A 20,364-nucleotide genomic window follows, 5' to 3' on the forward strand; every position below is an offset into this window, starting at 1 on the left:
GATAACTGGCCTTTGTACTCTTGGGAGGGAAACAGTGGGGATATGTAAACCATTTTGAAACAAAGCTATAGAAAATCAAAGTTTGAAATAGATCATTTCCATTTAAAATAAGAAAATCTCTGTAGACAGTGCTAATCAGGACCATAATGTCACCTTTTACACCATTTACTCATAGTAGCTGAAGACTGCAATTAAACACAAAAGAACAGTGAGGACCAGTTGAGGGCAGAAAAGAGAACCCAGATGTTTTACCTTCATGTTAAGCACATCTATTACATTGATATGTTATGTAATAAAATGTATGTAGTTAGAAGATCTACTTCTTTACACCTGAATATGGCATAACTTGTAGTGGGCCACAGGAATCATTTATCTGGGCTGATATAAATTTATACATCTTGAATGATATCACTCATTCATCTGAGCTACTTATGGCAATCCAGTCAGATAAACACACAGACTAACAAGATACAAACAAACAAGCTGACTTAACCAGCCACCAAAACACAGCAGTGTGTTAATGCTGTGTTATTTTCTGCTCCCTGCTTCCAGTGGCCTGACAGGAAGGATCCTATCCAGGGGTGTCCATTGTGCTGCCTGCAGGATTACTTGATCTCCCATGGGTCTTGCCCCTCACTGTTCCATGTGCACACACACACACACACACACACACACACACACACACACACACACACAGAGAGAGAGAGAGAGAGAAAAGTAGGTACATTTTTAATCAGTGCAAAATATCTTCACATAAAGCGTAGGAATATAAATAACCCAAACAAACATCTGTTGAGAAAAGAAAAAGAAAAAATGGAGTGTGTGCACATATACTCACAAAAGATACACACATGCACTCACAGCGTTGTGTTCAACAAAGTGGTTAGTCAGGTGGCGAATGGACCATCCTTGGAAGGACATGGGTGGACCTCTCCACTCTCTGGGGGAAGAATGTATGTGTGTTTGTGTGTGTGTGTGTGTGTCTGTGTGTGTGTGTGTGTGTGTGTCTGTGTGTCTGTGTGGGTCTGTGTGCATGTGTGCTTGTGACCCAACCCCAGGTCTCCAGGTCAGAGTTCCTGACACACACTCACACACAGCGGGGCGACAAAATAATTAACTCTGACTATGATTGACAGACAGTTCATCACACTGACGCGCGCACACACACACACATTAACGGGGGGCATCACTTTCCCATAATCAGCAGCGTAGACAAGACAGATGATCTGTGTACTTCTTTGTGTTTCTCACAGTTAAAAATAACGAGGATGACTTAACTAAGCATTTAAGAGATAGTAAAATAAATAATCTATAAACAAAGCAGCTAAAAGATTTGGTTGGGAATGTCTGGTCACAACCAAAAACAAAACAGTTGTGATATATTTTCTGACTACACAATAATCTTGATGCCAGCACCTCTAGATCTGCCATGAATGCTTTTTCTTTTTTCTTTTGATGCTTTCCTAACATAATAGAACATCACAGACATTTTGCATGCATTGTTTGGGCATATGACAATGGGTGATCACTTTTATTTTTGGCCTTTGAGTGTTAATCCCCAAAGTTCTCATTTTACATAGAAAGCCATGGAATGATTCACAGCCTCATCATCAGCCTGTTATACAAATGTCACATGTGGTCACTTAGTCATAACTTTTCTGTAAGGCTTTTGTCCTCCTCATTATTCTGCTATTTTCTTGTCAGACTGTCACATTTGATATCTGTTGAATTCCTGGTAAATTCTGTATCATGCACTTCAAGAGTAAGTCCACTCCGATTGCATATTTTTGATATTATCTAATTCTCATTCAACATGTCATGTGACTCCTACCCACTACATTCAGATTATTACAAGAAAATTACATTACATTAAAGTCTGAAGTGGGAAAAGAGCAAAAGAGAGTAGCATAAAAGAAAAAGAGGAAAAGAGAATGAGTATCTTGTTCTTGGAGACACTGTAACACAGACAGCTCTGTTTTAGATAGCTTGCTCAGCTTTGAAGGGTGCACTTAAAAGTGTGGGTGTATGTGGGGTGGAGAGGAGGCGGTAAAAGCGGGTCTGGGTGGGTGGATAGGGGGATAACCTGTGGATTGAAATGGTGTGCCTCCCCCTGCCCGCCCTCCATCCCCTTGATTCTGAGAGGCCGTTTTTCTCTACGGCCACAAAGGGAGAGGGGTCGGATTGCGCCGGCACATTCACCGGCCCACTTTGTTTTCAAATGGTTTTGTTTAGTTGTGACACTTTAGACACCCAACACCTTCCAAGAATCCGAACTCTTCTGTGGGGGAGTACAGAGGGCAGGTGGGTGGTGTGCAGGCATGAGGGGACAGAAGGAGCAAAAAGGTAGTGGAGGAGAGATATGAAGGGACCAGCAGGGAGGAAAATTTTGGAGGGATGGAATTTGTTTTATGGGAATCTGGATTCAGCTACAGCATCATCTCGCTTCCCCTTCCTCTGCTCTGAATCCTTGGAAAACGATGCGTGTTTCATCTTTTTTGCCACCCCCCCTCCAGCACTGACTCCTGTGCCCCACCCTGTTCCTATACTGCTCTCAACCCCTGCCCTCTCCTCCAGCGCTCCCTGCACTCCCTCGTGCCTTGAGGCATTCACGCTGTTTAATCTTTTCCACCTCTGAGTGTTTAAGCAGCTTAACACAGCAGGGTCTGGACTGCTCAGCCTAGAGTAGGCTGATGCTTGACAGCTAATACAGGACTAATTCTAGGCTTAGCCCTCACTTTTACATGGCACTTTCTGCCAGTCTATTGATGTGTGTGACGCTCTACATACATAAGCATACACTCCAACACATGTGTGCGCCAACTTGTTCGAAACCCATTCTCCCCCAAGAATAAAAGTGGTCTTATTAACTTTACCAAAACAAATTATTTCATCCACTTTCAAATGGTTAATGTTCCAAAGAGGAGATTTTAACTTTTTACAATATACAGAGTACAGGAAATAAGGGAGATAGATAGAGAGACACAACAAATGGCCCCAGCTTCAAAATAGGGATGTTGTGGTCCCTGGGTGGCATTTTAAGCTCTAGGGATGCCCCCTGTGGGTTAGGGGCACTGTAGGAGGACTATGTAATTCTTAAAACTGAAGAGAGGATGAATTGCATTCAGATAAGTTATTCAAAAATGTCCTCTTTTGAAAATGTAGCTTCCCAAAAGTGATATTAAATTGGGTCATACTTCATTTGCTTATATTGTTTTGTATTCTACTCTACTCTGACCTTGAAATAACGGTATGCTTTTTATTTCAACAAGCATTAACTAGGATAACGGCTTTCATATCTAACATTTAAAGTTAAAACTTTTTTGAAACACAGAATTTGTCAAATGATTTGCTTACTATTCAAATGGATGGAAACATCATTCCATATGCAGTGATGCACAGGAACAGGCTTTGTAAATGCTGCTTGACATGCTTGACAAGGCAGCAGTACCTGAGCTCACAGGGGCCATGGAGTCAATTGCTACACATAGGCAGTACTTTGAGGGGCAGGGTGCGTACCGTGCTGGGCTGGGGGTGGTTCACTCACACACACACACACACACACACACACACACACACACAATTCATTCCACAACCGTACACACCACATCCCAAAGGACGGATGGTGCAGCGCGCAGGCTGCAAATTCAACCTCACCAAACACCATCCACCAGTGGCAGCTGAGTTCACCTGCTCTGCAATTCACTCTCCGAGAGGGGGAAAAAAAATTGTGAGTGTGCTTTGAGTCTGTGTGTGTGGGGGTGGTAGTGGTGGTTTTGAATCAGAATGAAAGGCAGCAAGGAGGGGAAAGAGCTAAAAAGATGGAAAAAAGAAAGATAGGGAGTGTGTGTCTGAGAGAAAAAGAATGGATAAAGAGACACGGAAAGAGAGCAAGGGAAAGACTATCTGCTGCATTAACCTTCCCCTCCACAGTGCCAGTATAGAGTCTTTTCTCCACTCCTCTTTCAGCAGGGAGGACCCAGGGGACGGTAATGCTAAGCCCCACTCCATTCTTCCACCAGAAACTTTGATTTCCTATTAGGTTCCTCGTGATGGGGACTGATGGGGAGAGGAGGGGAGGAAAGGAAAGGGAAGGAAGGAAAGGATGGACACTGAGATGGAGGGCGGGAGAGAGGGGGAGAGCGAGAGCAGATTGGTGGGGAAAAAAAAGTGAGAAGCGGCCAAAATCAGAACAAAAAAGGAGGAGAAGAGTAGGAAAAGGAGGAAAAAACAGACACATACAGCAAGCACAGTGAGGAGGAGAGGAGGGAGAAGGGCAAAGATGAATGGGGGGGGGGGCTGGCCACACATCATGTGGTGGTGGCAGGACGTCGGCTGAGGGACATTGGCTGTTCCTGTCCTGGGTATCGAGGGCATTGTTTACACTCAGCCCATTTAGTGCTGACCTTTCTTAGCTGGCAGACACACAGACTAAGAGGTAAAAAGGCACACTGAGCAGCAGACAGGTTGGTATGCAGACAGACATGTGAGAGACAGTATGACAGGTTTATAGAGATACAGATATTGTAGATAAGAAGCCCAGCAGAACAACAACAAAGTATGGAAAAAAGGCAGAAGAATAGAGATGGGTACGTGGACTGATAGACAGGATAGGTTGGTATACAAAACAAGAAATTATGTTTTTTTTTTTTTTTGTGGATGCTGTAACTCCTTTCATGTCCAATATAACAACTGTGCTGGCATGTGAACAGAGACTAAATTAAAGGATAAGACTGAAATCCCATGACTCACTCCAAGAAATTCAGTTTCTATGCAACTAAACTGCAAAGAAAATAAGTTTTGCAGGAAACATAACTGCAACCGGATTGCGTTTTCCATTAACAAAATGACGATGCTACTTATCATCACTTATCACATCGCGTGAGCGTCCATAGTGATTTTTGCCTGAACCAAGTCTAGGATTGCATAGGAGCATTGAAAAAGCCCATATTACTATCACAATTCATGGGACACATATGTGGCCTGCATTTTGTGTCACACTGCATGACCTCCCATGAGGCCAATGAAGGAACAAAAACCCTTTTGCTATACAGGGAGTACAAGTTCAACCGATCTCTATTGTCGCCTCACTTCTTTTACAGATTTTGCGTCGTTGACCCCATTATGAAGAGAAGTATAGTGTTTTTCTGGAAGATTGCAGGATGCGTGGCTACTATAGGTTGACACGTGGCACATTGAGAAACTTTCTTTGTGGATATAGGCTTGCCTGAGAAATTTACCGAAATATTCTAAATTCACTCAACAAACAGATATGAATTCATTAATTTCTGCAATGAATTTTGTGGGTTACAAAATAAATGACATCCCACTATCTTGGAAAAAATGCATTACCAAAATGCTGATGGTTATAATTCACTAGCCAGAGCACCATCCAAGACAGGCCTGGTCGATGAATTGCTCAACAACGTTTACTGGTGTTTTTATGATAAGTAGTTCCCATGTCATGTGTGGGAAAGAGGGATGAGACAGATATTAAAGTTGTGTAGGCGAGACAGAGAGATATGGAGACAGAGACATACAGAGTGAGACAAAGGGGAGCGGTAGAGAGGTAGTCAGAGGGAGAATGATTGATTGATGTGGTCAGTGAGGCGTCACTGATCTCCACGGGAGCACCCCCCAATGAAGAGGATGTGGATTGGCCTTAATGGTGTGAAAACAGGCAGACTGCACCACTAATCTGGGAGGAGGAGGCAGATAAGGACAGCCAAATCGTCTACAAACAAACAGAGTCAATGAGCTCGGAAATTTCTCGTGTTCACAATAAAAAATGATTTTCATTTCACTGGTACCTTTAACACGAGAGTTATTTATTGGGGGTAATTTATGGGAAATGCATTTCTTCCAAAAACTTGTTGAAACTTGTTTTCACAGAAAAAAACTGCCTTAATTTTATGCATTTTAGTGACACTGAAGCAAATTATAATGCAAACAGGGAACACGATTCATTTCAAAATTGAAAGAGGAAAAGCAAAATGTGTCACTAAAACACATAGCGAGTTTAACAGGTGGGATATGAGCATGATCTCACAGTCAATCAAACAACCATTGTTTATGTGTTTGTGTTACCCTGCAGAGAGGCTTGCTAATCCATTACAGCAGTAGGAAATGTCAAGCTATATTCACTGTGTTATCCTGCTGGGATCTTGTATCTCAGTAAGGGTTCTTTATTCTTAAAGTTGCCCTGAAGCATTATCAGCCAACAGACAACAAATATACTCAGAAATGGGTAGAGTTAAGACCATATGAAGGAGGTTTTCACATCCAGCTCCCTGTTTTAGGGTATGAATTTCAGTTTCAAAAGCACTCTATATTAAATAGTGGTATAATGATTTTGAAATATATTGTGTTTATATTTTAAATAGTCAGAATTAATTTTTAATTGACACTTTTTAGGTATTTATAGTTTAGGTATTTATGCTGAGGGTTGAGGTTCACAGACCCACTGTTAACATTTCCTGTCTAGCTGAAAAGACCCATGTTAATCCAATTCCTTCACTGTGGGAAGTAGCGTGCTGTTGTTTTAATCTAGCAGGGGGCTTGTTGTTTCTGAATATGCCCTGCAGCTATTGTTGTGTGTAAAAAGACCACTCAAGAAATACATGGTAGTACTGCTCTTCTGTTGAGTGGGTGACAGGCAGTTGGGTGGGCTCAGGGGGCTCAGAGTCCCTCTTGAGTCAGAGAGCACTGATCCTCAATCAATACTTAACCAAACATCATGTCTTAAGTTGTGTGGTATCATCATTCCAAGTAGCTGCACCGTATCTGTGACAGTGGGATGGTAACAGCTAAACTATTTAAACAGAGCTCATCTGTAAGAAAGAACAGTGGTTATATACTTGATCAAAATCTGACATAACAAGATACAGTATTTACTATGTATTGCCATTGAAACTGCAAAATAAGTATAAAAAGAAGTATTCTTCATACTGAACGTCTTCTGAATGTAATGTACTGACAGACCATGCCTTAATTTTATAGCCAGTTGAATTTGGTTCTGGATCTGAAGTGAGACAGTTTAACACATCGTCAGTGGCGTTGCTTAAAGCTTAATGCTGTGACACTGAACAGGAACGTTATTTGATATACCTGGCTGGTTTATGCAGAAGGCCGAAGGTGTGTGAGTACATGGTGTGTTGACAAAAAGGGAGCCCAGGCGAAGCTCATTCTCTATGTAATTGTGTGCATGTGTATGTGTGTGTGTCTGTGTGTGTGAGTTTTTCTACTTGTGTGATTGCCACTGCATGTTTTTGTCCCTGTAAATGCACTTGTGCCATTCTCCTTCTCAATTCTCGTGTCACTCTTAGTCACCAGATCTCAATTGCTCGCTTTTCAGTGCACAGAAATGGCTTTCCACAACTCCATTGTGGCCTGCCTCCTTCCTGGATCGGTGGCTGAATGGACAGATTGAAAAGAGTGGGATGAAAACGATAGGACATGTATCTCTAATTGGTAAGATGGAGGAAAAGATGTGCAAGTGCATGTATGTGTGAGCATGGACCAACACCACTGTGTGTCTATGTGCACCTACGAGAGGGAGACAGGAAAAGGTGAGGGGGTGCGCTGTCGCTGTCTGTGCTCTGTGTGCTGTGTGAGGGCGGGAGGAAGGCTGTAACTGATATCCTTGTCTGTTCCCTACTTGCCCCACTCTGAGGCCGCTCCACCCAGGCCAGCCCGGGAGAGAGTGGGGGTCCCCTGGGAACTGGACAGGACAGGGAGGGAGAAGGGGGTGGGGGTGGGGTGGAGTAGCACGGAGGCCAGGCTTTCAGCCATTATGAAAAGGAGCGGAATCAAATACAAGCAAAATCTCCTTCAATATACTGTATCCCTCACCTGAGTAGGGCTGCTGGCTGAAAGGAGATCTGCGGGGGCAACTGTACAATGGGCCCAGGAAGGACAAGAGAGGAGACGAGAGGAGTGATGTAGTTAATAGGTGAGTGGGGACAAAAATAGCAAGGTTTAGTGACAAAGAGAAAGGAGAGGGAAGGGAACCATCGTCTGCTACTTACTACAAATTCTGGTCATTTGATGTTCTGCTACTGACCTTTGCTCTCACATAAAGACAGAAGATTCACCAGCGAGCCCTAGATTGTCATATATTCATGTCACTTTGGAGGTTGAACATCAATCCTCTTTATCATTCTGGTCTTCTTCTTACTCTTCCTCTACTCCCTGTTTTTGTACTCATCCTTGTTCTTGCTACGACTCTCGTACTTATCTGACATGCCACTGGCATGCGTTCATGCACTTTTGCAAACAAATTGTTCCCATTTTGTTTCACTCTTAATACTTCCTGCTCTTCACTTTTCATCATCAGTCAGTTCATCTTTGTTGCAGGTTCCTGAGATGATGCTGTAAAACAGAGTTCAGTCACCTGGTTAAGCTAATGGACCTGACGCCAGTTACTCATCAAAGTTGTCATCCGTAACATATAGCAACATGTTCTCGTATGTATGCGTGTTTGTACAATACACGTGAATCTGGCAGATTGCCAGTGGAGGTTACATGTGGTGCAAATGACCGGTGTCAAGTGAGTGGGTGGGTGTGTGTGGTCGATGGTGGAGCTCACGTTTGTTTGAGGACATATACACATGTACGAGAGGAACCCACCTCTCTGCACTCTTAACCCTCTCACACACCTCTCATGTTCCAAGGTGTGAAAAAGATGGAAAAGCACCTCAAGCCAAATCACTTCCGAAGCATCCAGAGGTTCCTTTTCATGTGTGCAGAGTCAGTCAGAGCGAAGGTCTCGTCCCCAGCTGAGGAGGGCCGACTGCACGCTCTTGGTAACCCGACCCTGCTGGAAATCATACAGTGTCAAAAGGGGTAAATGGCTTTGCAGTTAAGGTGTTTCCTATTGGGAGTAACTAGCACACGCACGCACGCGCGCACGCGCACACACACACACACACACACACACACACACACACACACACACACACACACACACTGCAGCTGAGGTGTTTGTGATGCATTTTTATGTTTAAAAAAATCAGACAATTATAAAAATGACCCAAAAATGACCCAAATCAAAATGAAGAGAGCATAAGATTGAATGATATAAGACATAATATGATTATAAAAAGGGACGATGAAATATCACAAAAAGATAAGAAGTTTGGGAAGTGATTTAAAAGATCATACAGATGACACACACACACACACACACACACACACACACACACACAGATTAAAATGCACATGCAGATTTACATGAAACAACATGCACATAAAGATACAAGCAGACATGTCAAACTTTTACATCCCCAAACATGCAAATCTACCAAACACACTCACACTCACACACAAACACGCACAAAGCCATGTAACTGATTCCGCAGGAGCATTGAGTACTGTGGATAATTGCTAGCACCATTGTGCTGCTCTTCAATGGGCTGGTTACCCAAGAAGCCTCATGTTCGTGTTCATGTACATTTGCTTTGAAGGTGGCGGACACAAAGAGCTGAACCCTGCCCAGAACAAAGCCCTGGGAGACCCTGCTTCACCCAGAGACGTCTTTCATGGAGAGAACCACAGAGATAAATGATCTTCTTCCTTGTGACAGTGTGTACATACTGTGTGTGACTGGGTCAATGTGTGTATGTGCAGGTGGACATGCAGGACTTTTTAGGGATGGGCTGCTTGTCATCACAGAAACCACAGGATGTATTTTGTCAAAATAGTTGAACACCTCCTCTTTAGAAGATGCATAGCCCTAAGTTTTAGGAAACTTTCAAAATAAAACAAAATAAACTAAAGTGTCTGTGTTGTTGTAACTCTGTCTCTGTGACTGTCACACATTTCAAATTGTCAGTATTTTTTAAATACTTTTTTCCCCCATAAATTCATTTTGCAGAACCACGCTGTTGATCCCTTTGTGTTGCTGCAAAGATTTGTTATACTTGTGTTGAATTCTGGGAACTTTAATGGAAATTTCGAGCTTACTACATTTTCACGAAAACAAAAAGTAGATTGGTAAACACCAGTATGTACTTGAAAACAGTTGTGGATACCAAAATTTGATGTGATACAAATGCAAATATACAAATGAACTTTTATAAAGTGTATGGTGCAACTAAACTAAACTAAACAATTTCCAGAATCAGTTGTGCTTCATATACATATTTAACTATATAAATAATTCATGTTATCAGATGGTTTGAGCTGCTCACAGCTTTAATAAAAGTCAGTTTGAGCTGACTGCCTCAGGGTGCTGCTTTAGAGCAGATAAACTGAAGAGGAAAAGAACTAAGGGATTTCCTAGAACTAAAAACTAGGCCTTTTCCCCACTGTAATTTGAATGCTCGATTTGCACATGAAATGATGAAGTTTCTGTGCTTGTATAGGCACTTTGTTTTTGCACTGATTACCAGCTTTTAATACCAGGGTGCTGACTCCCTGAATGATCTTATCAATCAGTGCGTATGCATGCTTTACGTTTTCTTTAAGTTACTTTGTGTTTGAAGTATTTTATATTTTCACTGTGCTTTTTGTCAACTCTTATAAATGTGTGTTTTACTGTACTTCCTGTCTGCAAACCAAATTTATTTTAGTGGCCAATACAATTTAAAAAAAGGAAATTTTATCAGAATATAAGGTTTTTCCAGAATGCCTCTATAAAATAAGAATGTTATAATTTTGCGACCTGTGCTCATCAGAATCCAATGTACATTTTGCTGTTACTATCTGTATACCACAGCTCCTGCTTTCCCAGTAATTTCAACAGCATCACACAAAAGATATGTTTGCAGATTAAATGCTACAATTTGTGCAACTGTGTGTCACGGCACTACCAAGGAAACTCATTAACAATTGATAGCATCACTGAGGTGGAGCATACAGTGCAACAGGTGCTCATTGCATCACAGCTGCAGTGTGTGTGTGTCTGTGTGAATACTATAGGTTACGCTACAGTATGAGATAATACAGGGCTGTGGTGGCTAATGAGAGGTGAAGGCTTTAGGCTAATTTAAGGGTAACATTAAACAACAAAGGGCTTGTTATGGCTGCTAGCACTTAAACCAACTGAAATGAACCACTCAGATGTGAACATAATCAAGAAATCATGCTCTATCTATCTATCTATCTATCTATCTATCTATCTATCTATCTATCTATCTATCTATGTCTCTTGCTTACTCCCTGTAACTACCTGTCATGTCCCCTGTTGCAGTTGTCTCTACTCTCTCTTTTGCCCTCCTCTCACTTATTATTCTGCCTCTATCTGCCCATGGTGTCCTCACTCTCCATGCTCTCCCTCTCTCTCTCTCTCTCTTGCTCCCTGTCCCTCTCCCTCTCTCTGGGACAGCAGATGGAGACTATGGCCCAGTTCTGCCTTTTGTTCTGGGTCCCCAGAGAGACCTGTGGCTTTTTGGACAGCACACAGCTCGGCTCCACATATCTCATACAAAATGCAAGTGCCTTTCTTTTCATTAAAAAAAGGAAGCTGTGGAATGCACATATTCTGAATATATTTATTGAAATTAGCATGTCTGCAGAGGCTTAAAACATGTTGAACGCACCTCACGACTGAAGATTTAAGATCAACCCCTGACTTCACTTTGTTCTGCCGGAGTTTTTTTTTATGCATGAAAATCTACTTCTGTGCATCACAATGTTAGTTATTTTAGTTCTTCTAGTGCTGCTCACAGGTTTTGAACTATCTGGTTTGGCGTCAATACAGTTCATTGTTTCACATCTGTGTTTATTTTATATTTTGCTTGATGCACTTAAGTCTATTTGCCAACACAAGGAGTTCAAGATAAATTTCTCTTGATACTTAGGAGCTTCTGAGTTGTTAATAGCATCATAGCCTGTGGTGAACATGAATAATTGTCTTTATAAGGCTCTTAAGCTGTGTTAGAGTAAGATAAGGCAATGAGCTGAATATACAGACAGGTACAAGTCGATTTATAACGTTGTTTAAGAAGAAAACGTCCCATAAAAACAGGGAGTTTGTCAAAAGATAGCTAGGAAACAGCTGTGACTGTGAAATTCAAAAAGTGCATTTGAGCCAAAAAGCAGCCACGAGCAAGTTAACCTCTACAGCTCTACATGATGACAGAGGTTTTCCTTTTCTTTTTTTTTTTCTTCTTCTTTTACTCGCAACAGCATCCACACGCGTCAGTGCTTCTCAGGTTCCTCACTAACTCCACCACTGTTGTTATTTTTCATAACGTCCGTGCGTAAATAATTAATGTACCTGAAACAGTGAAACCTCAACCTGCCCAGCATCCCACCTGTTGAAGATAGTCTGTTTTTACCTCCTACTTTCCATAGGTACCACCACTGGTTATAGAGATAGATAACAAGAGAAAAAATGTGATATGTTAAGTTCCATGGTTTTTGAGGTGAACCATGGATCCAAACGTAAATAGCAATATTATGCAAATAAAATAGTTTCAAAGCCCACGATGCGGGTGTGGATTTCCTAGTTACCCACAGTATATGATTTACGTATTTGCATATAGCAGGCATGAATGCTTTACAAAACACAAACAAATGTTTTTGTATCAGTCTAAAACGTCTGTAAAAGAGCTGCTCTGTTGGTTGTGGACAATATATGCACATCGGTTCTAGTTTCATTTTATCTCATCATAACCTGCGGTTAATATAAAGGGAAATTAAGAGACGTTTAAATATTTGTGTGATCAGACACGGGAAGTAAATGTAAATACGGATTGTGGCCTCGTGTAATGTAAATAATGTAAATGCAATAATCTTTTAAAAACCTGCCGGAGAATCGCGATGATCTGTCTTTTATTTTCCCGCAGAGAAGGGCGTGTAATTTTGTTGTTGTATTTTTACAGCATCACTTTAATATGATGTTCACGGAAACTTGATCACCTTTCACCGCAACGCGAACTCGTTGCAGATGGCTGTCTGATCATACTCAGATACAGTTCCACCTGCATAAGTTCTGTTAATAATTTAACACAGCATCTTCATTATATTCCCCTTTTATTCCCTGCCTTCAAGAGGCGAGCAAAGGGGCACGGGCTGTGATTGGCTAGAAACAGTGGGTGGGGGACAGAGCACTGACAGGTAGCAAACAGGTAGTTCAGGTGATTTCATAAATAATTTCGAGGTATTTTGCTTTTTTTTGTACCACACTCCTTTGTCCGCCAGTCTTTTGAACCGTTGTGGATGAGTCGCAAATAGGTTGGAGACAGAGAGAAGGGGAAAAAAAACCTTCAGCCTGAGTCACGCAGCAGGACAGGTTGCCAGAGCCAGTGTGAGCGCAGTGCGTGCGTCCACATGCGCGTGTTTGTTTGAGTTGATGGAGAGAGAGAGAAAATAAAGAGAGAGAAAGAAATAGAGAGGAGGAGGTGTGCCGACGTGTGTGTGTGTTCGTGTGTTTGTGTGTAGGTCTTTCTTCAGTTGAGAAAGTGTGTTCCCTCTCGAGGCAGGTCCTCGGGGACACGGTGGGGACCCGTGAGCGCTCACCAGCTGACAGCGCGTGCTTCATTGAGGCCATCCAACACCTCGGCCCACGAGCCTGGCAACAATAGCCTGAAATTAATGCACACTCCCCATTACCAAATCTGGTGTTCACCAAATGGACGACGTGGCAACAGTTCAGGGGGGAAAAAACTTTTCGCGGAGTGAGGAGAAGTTTGCTGCAAGAAAACAACACTGCACTATAATTTAATGCAGCGTTTCTCTGCAGCGAAGTCACCACAAATATCGCAGTTTAGTAGCTACACTCAATCACAGGACTGCAGGCCAGGGGGCGCGTGCACCTGCAGCATATGGCGAGCGAGCGCGTGTTGGACACGTTTCACGTCGCTGTTAGTTTACGATAAATTACATAAGGGGAGATCAAGTGTTGAAAGTCTCTTTAATTAAATGGAAACGATGTGGTCTGAGGTGCAGATATATTTCCCACATCAGTTTGGTCGTCAAACAGTAGCCTTAACTTTTATTTGCACTATTATCCCCTAAACCTGACTCAGTGAGGCCCTATTAATTTAGTGTGACTTAAGCTATGTTTACATAAAAATGTTTCCATTATGTTTTGTAGGGCACTGCTTATGATGCAATAAATGTCATATAATGTGGTCATAAAACTTTTTAATTAACTTAATTCTTTACTACTATAGTTATCAAAATCCTCTCTAATACATGTATTATTATTATTGTTATTGTTATTATTGTTATTATTATTATTATTATTATTATTATTATTATTATTATTACGGATGGTTATTGGTAGATATGTTCAGTTGTTAACAAAGCCTAATAGTCTTGACAAAATTCACACTCACATTAAAACACAAGTAACTATTTATATTATTATAACTATTATTATTGTTCTAATTATTAGACTATTATTATTAGGCCTGTTATTATATAGGTAAAATGTTTAGATGGAAATGTAGAACCAAAATTTATTTTACAGACGACAGTTAATGGGAAAAAAAGAATTCATTGCAGTAATCCCAAAAGGCAGCATGGAAACAACAGAGACAAAGAAACAATAATTTTCGTTTGCTTTTTTTTATTCCCAAAATCGAATTTATATAACAATGAATGGCAAAAATGATAGCTTGTTTCAGCAAATTTAACTAGGAGTTATAAAAAGCAAATCAAATGAAACTTAGCAATAAATACATGTCAATTAATCTCATCCAGTGAAAGCAAAAGACACACAGGTTCATCTGAAGATACAAAAGGAAGTATAAAAGAAGGCAGCAATGATGGCTACATTAAATAGGCTATTTGTATGGAATTGGCAGTACTACACTATCAAACAAATCAAAACAATATTGTTTATGGTTTGAAAACAAAAATCGCATTTCTCAAGCCTCTGGCTCGAATATTTTTAAAGTGCACATCATGAACTTTTGAAGTTGCAAAACAAAATACATTATACAAACAAATTATCAAATAAAAACATGTATCACAACAAAAATCATAGCTACAAAAAATGTTTTTTTTTACATTATCAAATATAAACAATTATGCATAAAGGTATGATTTCGTGGAAGACAGTTTTTTGGTCGGAGTGACGTGGGAAATACCCATGGCAGTGCTGCGCGCGACATGGCAGAGGGGTCTTCCAGCCACGTCTCCATGGAAACGGGAAATTATAGACTATATATCTATTGGCAGAACCGAATTAGGGCTATATCACATAAAAAATAATCTTTAGACTATGCAACAAGTTGATAAAATAGAATTATTGTCAAAAATTGGACGTGACTTGTTTTGAAGAAGCTAAAATTTCTATCTTCTTTAAAAAATGCATTTTGATAGCAACAGATGAACTGTAGGTATGATTGACACGGACTGACATTATTTTGTTGTCGGCTGTAGTGAACCCTTTATAGGTATAGTAGCTTGTAGGCCTTTGTACTTTTCATTTTCAATTATTTAGAAAGAAACCGAGTGATGATGGTGGCTGGGTAGCTTGAGTTCTGAAAGGTCATCTTCTTCACTTGAGTGGAGCTCCATCGCTATTTCATCGGAGTCACTGAAGTGGGAGTGCGGGGAAAACTCTCCGTCGCTCCGGGGAGACTCTTTCCTTCCACCTCCGACCGGTGCCAGGGAGCTGCCAGCCCGAGTGGAGGAAGAAGGAGAAGGCGAACACATCGCCTCTTCAACCATGGCGGAAAACGAACCGTCGTCGAAGGCGGAGCGGAAAGGCGCCCCGCTGATGTGGACAGGTAAGCTGCTACCTGAGACGGGCACGGCCGCCGCCGTCCTACAGGCTGTAGGGGAAGGGGAAGCCCTGTCTTTCGCTCCGTCAAAACCGACGGCGGAAGAAAGCATAATGTCACACTTTGGCGAGTTGTTGTTGCTGTTGGAAATGTCGGTATTGCTGTTGTTGGAGGAGACGGGACCTTGGAGCAGCTCTGCCAGTGCGTTGATGTAAATCTGCGCCATCTGTAAAGTTTCGTATTTGGAGAGTTTCTTGTCGTTGTCAAACGCCGGGATGACGCTGCGCAGCTCGTCGAACGCGTGGTTAAGCCCGTGCATCCGCCTCCTCTCGCGCGCGTTGGCGGCCACGCGCCTCTGTTTCTGGATCCCGCTGACCGGTTTGCTGGATGGGGCTCTCTGTCTCGCGGATGCATCCTCATCGAGCCCGGTGACCGTGCCTTTGAGACGGCACAGGTCCCTGACTTTGAGCGAAGAAGAGGAGGGGCTCTTGGCAGATTTTCTGTAGCTGGGAGGACTGGGATGGCCCGATGACCCCGGGGAGCCATTCTCTGAAAAATGAAAAGAAAGATTTACAGAACTGGTCTGGTTTGACAGCAGTGTATAATAAATGCATATGCAGTTTTGACATTTGATAATCAAGAACATAACAATGATGTAGCTGTAGAAAATAAATCTAAGCTCTCTATAAAGAAAAGTAGCCAGATGCTACTTTCTACCTATCTGCCACCTTCAGTGCATGTAAAGGACTTGATCGCCGCTGCAAATCCCAGTTGCCTGTTGCATCTGATGTTTCATTGCAGGTGACATTGCTTTAAAAGGCTGTCCAAATGTTTTAAGAAGGAAGGACTTTATAAGCAACGTTTCTCACCTTGGAAGGAGCCGGTGCTCGGGCATGGCGAGTGCCGCAGGTAGTCGGGTGAAGAGGCGTGTGCCGCGCAGGTGCCAGAAGGCTGCACTGAAGCCAGCCAGGCGCGTGGGTCACTGCTGCTGTCCACGAGCGTCAGTCCAGGTTCGTAGCGGGACTCCTCGAGCTGCTGCTTCCCTCCCCTCTCCACCACTCTCGGGCTCTGATGCCGCGAGCCGAGAACTGCCACTGCCTCCAGTGCGTCTTTGCTCCAGTCGTCCACACTTAGGACATCCATGTTTCCGAAAGCCCAACAGGTAGGCAAAGTTAAACCGAATGGCAGTGTTGGGGGGGGGGAAAGTTCTTAGAGGCACGCACTACTATGCTGTCGCACTATGTGGATATAACGGTCGCGTGCGGGACTCCTTCTCTGGTGTCTCAAGGCGCGGCGTCGGTTTAAAAAGCGGCACGCGCCTGGGAGCCCCCCTCCTCGCGCTGGTCGCGTGTTGACGTCCAATGAGAAGCCTCGGTAAAGCCCGAGAGAGGTGATTATGGCCCCCCGAAGCCGGACTGTTTATGATAACATAACGATTTAAGGAGTGTTTAACGCAAGGGAGGTAAGGGGAACCTCCCACAGGACGCACGTGCACGGGGAGGCGTCAGTTTTAGGTGAAGAGCGTGGACAGCGCGAGACGTGCGCAGCTGGGACAGAATTCCTACCTGTCCTTGTGTCTGTCATACATCGCAGGCATGTCAGAGGGAGGAAGAAGGAAAGAGAAGGAGCTGGAGAGGTTGAAAAGGGTTAATCTACCAACCACAACCTGCTATCCTTGGTGTAAAGGCTGCATTTGAGTCCCATCGGCAGCAGTTTTCCACCAGACCCTTTAACATAACGTTCAAGTCAACACAGACTAAGGTGCATCACATATAGGAATTTTTACAGTCACTATTAGGTGAACTGAAATAAAAGCTTTTCCCCAATCAGCTCAAAGAATAGGGCCCTAGCTCAACACAGGCACTATAGATTTTTTATAAGTTATCCGCAAAACAAGGAATACGTTGTAAAAATGAACAAACTCGACAGATAAAAAGCCTGACTAAAAAGAAAGCGCTGGGCCAAGTAAAGTTTCACCAAAAGTCAAAATCTTTGCGACTCCTGGGGCTCGCGCGCTCATTGTCAATTCATTCATTCTAAGATCATCTCCAGTTTCCATTTTTCCTTTGTAAGCGGGTCTAAAACCTTTTGATCCAGCTCTCGGAACGCCCTGTCGGTAAAAAGGGCTTCACAGGGAACGGAAACATGAGCAGGGGTCTCGCGCTCAACACTGTTTCCGCACTGACACGAGCTGTATGTGGCGCGCGGTTACAACTGGAAAACAGAGAGCAGAAAGTACACGTACACACACACACACACAAATAGACCCACATAGAACATTATGTATCCTTAAGCTCTGACTGATATTACTTCTTATTTATTATCAGATATTTAATTAACCTAACAGCTGTGACCACAGGTTGAAAGGACAGATTGTAGCCATAGACAGGAAAAAATAACTTTGGACAAATTATAGCTGTTGAGGAAACCACCTGCAGTCTATTGATCAAAGCAACCATGCTTACTGAGATGCAAAATTTAGGCCTAACCTGGCAAATGAACAATGGACTAATTGCTGGGTGGAAATTGGCTATTTAACCTAATTGCCACGGTCGATTTAGGATAAGAAGGATATAGCCTCAGCTACGTGTTAAATACAGTAGCCCAATGTATGAGGTACAATGATCAAGGGGGGCAAGGCAAGCCTACCTGTTACTATCGCTGCCAAGTTCCAGCTTTTTTGTCAGCTACATTGAAAGACGTAAAACTACATTAGACAGCAGACTATAATCCTATCAATTATACATCACAACTTTGTTAGAAAATATTGCTAATACATGCTAAAAACGTTAGAAATATGGTTTGCGGTCCAGAATATGAAACTGGTTTAGCTGGAAGTTGTGGGAAAACACAATTTGTGTGAAGAACTCCCATAATTTCAGAGATAATTCGACATCAGTCTTTTCTATGTTTTATTCATGTATTCATCATGGGGACGTCTTGCGGGCTAGAGGTCTGGCGCCGAGCGTTCGCCCCCTCTTCCCACCTACAAGCCCCCCATCCAACGGGCCGGGCCGGGCTCCTGAAGCTACCGACAGGTTGGATATTGTAGCTGGCGATTATTAAAGTGTCGCAGCCACAATGGAGACTCTATGTTCCATTGGTCACGCCTGGGGGGCTCCTCGGTGGAGAGAGAGGGGGCGACCATTCCAATGCGCGAGAGGAGTCTGCGTGCTGCCGCTTCTCATTCCCATCTCCCGGGAGACCGAGGCGCGACGGGCACGAGACTGGAGTGAGGGGAGCTGGACAGGGATTTAAAAACTTTAGTTTTTCCTCAATTCACTAAATGCAGAACTGATGCTGTTTTTGATCAAGTACTCCTGAAATCTAAATGTTGTTAAAGCTCTAAAATTAGTTTCACCGAGGAAACGGAGGATTATATATTACATATATTATTACAACTTATTGTCTCCAAACAAACTAATACCAAACTTATACCTTTAGTCAAATCATTGTTATTGAGAGGGAAATATTGTAATGCTCTATCTTTATTTGACTGCTTTAGTTACTAGTTACTGAGAACATCAACATTTTAGATTGATATAGGCTATAGTTAGCCTACAACGTATGATGTGTTATTGATTAAAATCTACATTAATAATACTTATATGTTGATGCATCAGCACTGATCCAATCATGTGATATGACGCTTCTATTTTTGCTCCGAATACTTTTATACTTCTTAGGTAACATTGACAACTGGATTTTTACATATAGTGGAGTATTTCTACTCACTGACTGTGATCACCTCTCTGATTTGTACAATGAGAAAATGCGTAGCTTTACATCAAGTTTGTTGATGATGTTCGCTCACTTGCGTCCGGTGGAATCCAAGGCACCATAAACATATGATAAGTTATGTTTCTCCATTCATTTTTCATTCATCTTGTATGGCTGCCATTCATCTTGTCATGAAAGTATAAACTGAGTTACCTCTGACAGAGAGAGACAGGGAAATGTCTGGCCCCTGAGAGAGCTAAACAGCGCCTCTCTCTGGTTAAAAAAGGCTACTGCAATGTAGTGCTTCATTGAACTTGACAGCAGTCTTCCTCAGCAGTGTGTCTATCCAACTGTTAACAGCAGTACACAGGCCTTTGAAGTGAGGCTCTATTTGAAGTGAAAGACACAAAAGCTCAGCTCATGCTTGAACTTAAAATCTATTCCACACATAAAATCATCTCACATCACCCAAACCAATTTAAATCAATGTACTTTAACTTACTTAACTTTAACACAACATTCCCTCCTTAAATCAATAAATTTTAATAATTGATTAATAATTTCAGAGGCAAAATCCTTTTTCATCCATAATTAAAGGACACCATGCCCGCATCAATCAATTTTACTTGCTCTGGATCAATTGGCTCTTTGAAATTTAAAAGGTCAAAATTACACTGTGACATACAAATTTACAAATCCCTCACAGGCTAGGTTAGACATTATTACAAGTTTGAATCTTAAAAAAACCCTGTAGTTACAGCAACCCTGTCTCAGTGCACGAGTACTTACCAGTATCTGGATCAACTTACCAGTAAATTGTGTCTTGCGCCGAATTTTCCTCTGGAAAAGAATAAAGATGAGCCATATCCATGGAAAGTAAACACTGTGGGGTGAAGTCTGCTGGTGAAGTTGTCTTTTGATTGTCATTCCTCTGTTCACCAAAAAGAACAAACAGTAACACATGTTA

The 20,364-nt window shown here is 42.2% G+C and overlaps 1 protein-coding gene across 1 annotated transcript; it reads right to left on the reverse strand.

Moving 5' to 3' along the window:
• Positions 1–14,514: 14,514 nt before the first annotated feature.
• On the reverse strand, positions 14,515–20,320 carry atoh1a (atonal bHLH transcription factor 1a). Its single transcript, XM_018668845.2, has 2 exons — positions 16,547–20,320; positions 14,515–16,226 (listed from the first exon to the last, which is right to left on the reverse strand). The coding sequence occupies exons 1-2, from the start codon at positions 16,818–16,820 to the stop codon at positions 15,391–15,393; spliced, it is 1,110 nt and encodes a 369-aa protein (XP_018524361.1). The 5' UTR covers positions 16,821–20,320; the 3' UTR covers positions 14,515–15,390.
• Positions 20,321–20,364: the final 44 nt, after the last annotated feature.

Source organism: Lates calcarifer, linkage group LG13 (genome assembly GCF_001640805.2).
Source record: "Lates calcarifer isolate ASB-BC8 linkage group LG13, TLL_Latcal_v3, whole genome shotgun sequence".
In the NCBI taxonomy this organism is placed as follows: domain Eukaryota; kingdom Metazoa; phylum Chordata; class Actinopteri; family Centropomidae; genus Lates; species Lates calcarifer.

Bases quoted from the DNA above. Each gene is read 5' to 3' on its own strand.
- atoh1a (XM_018668845.2), bottom strand. From the start codon at position 16,820: ATGGATGTCCTAAGTGTGGACGACTGGAGCAAAGACGCACTGGAGGCA. The intron at 16,227-16,546 runs GTGAGAAACGTT...TTCATTTTTCAG, and splicing joins GAGCACCGGCTCCTTCCAAG to AGAATGGCTCCCCGGGGTCA.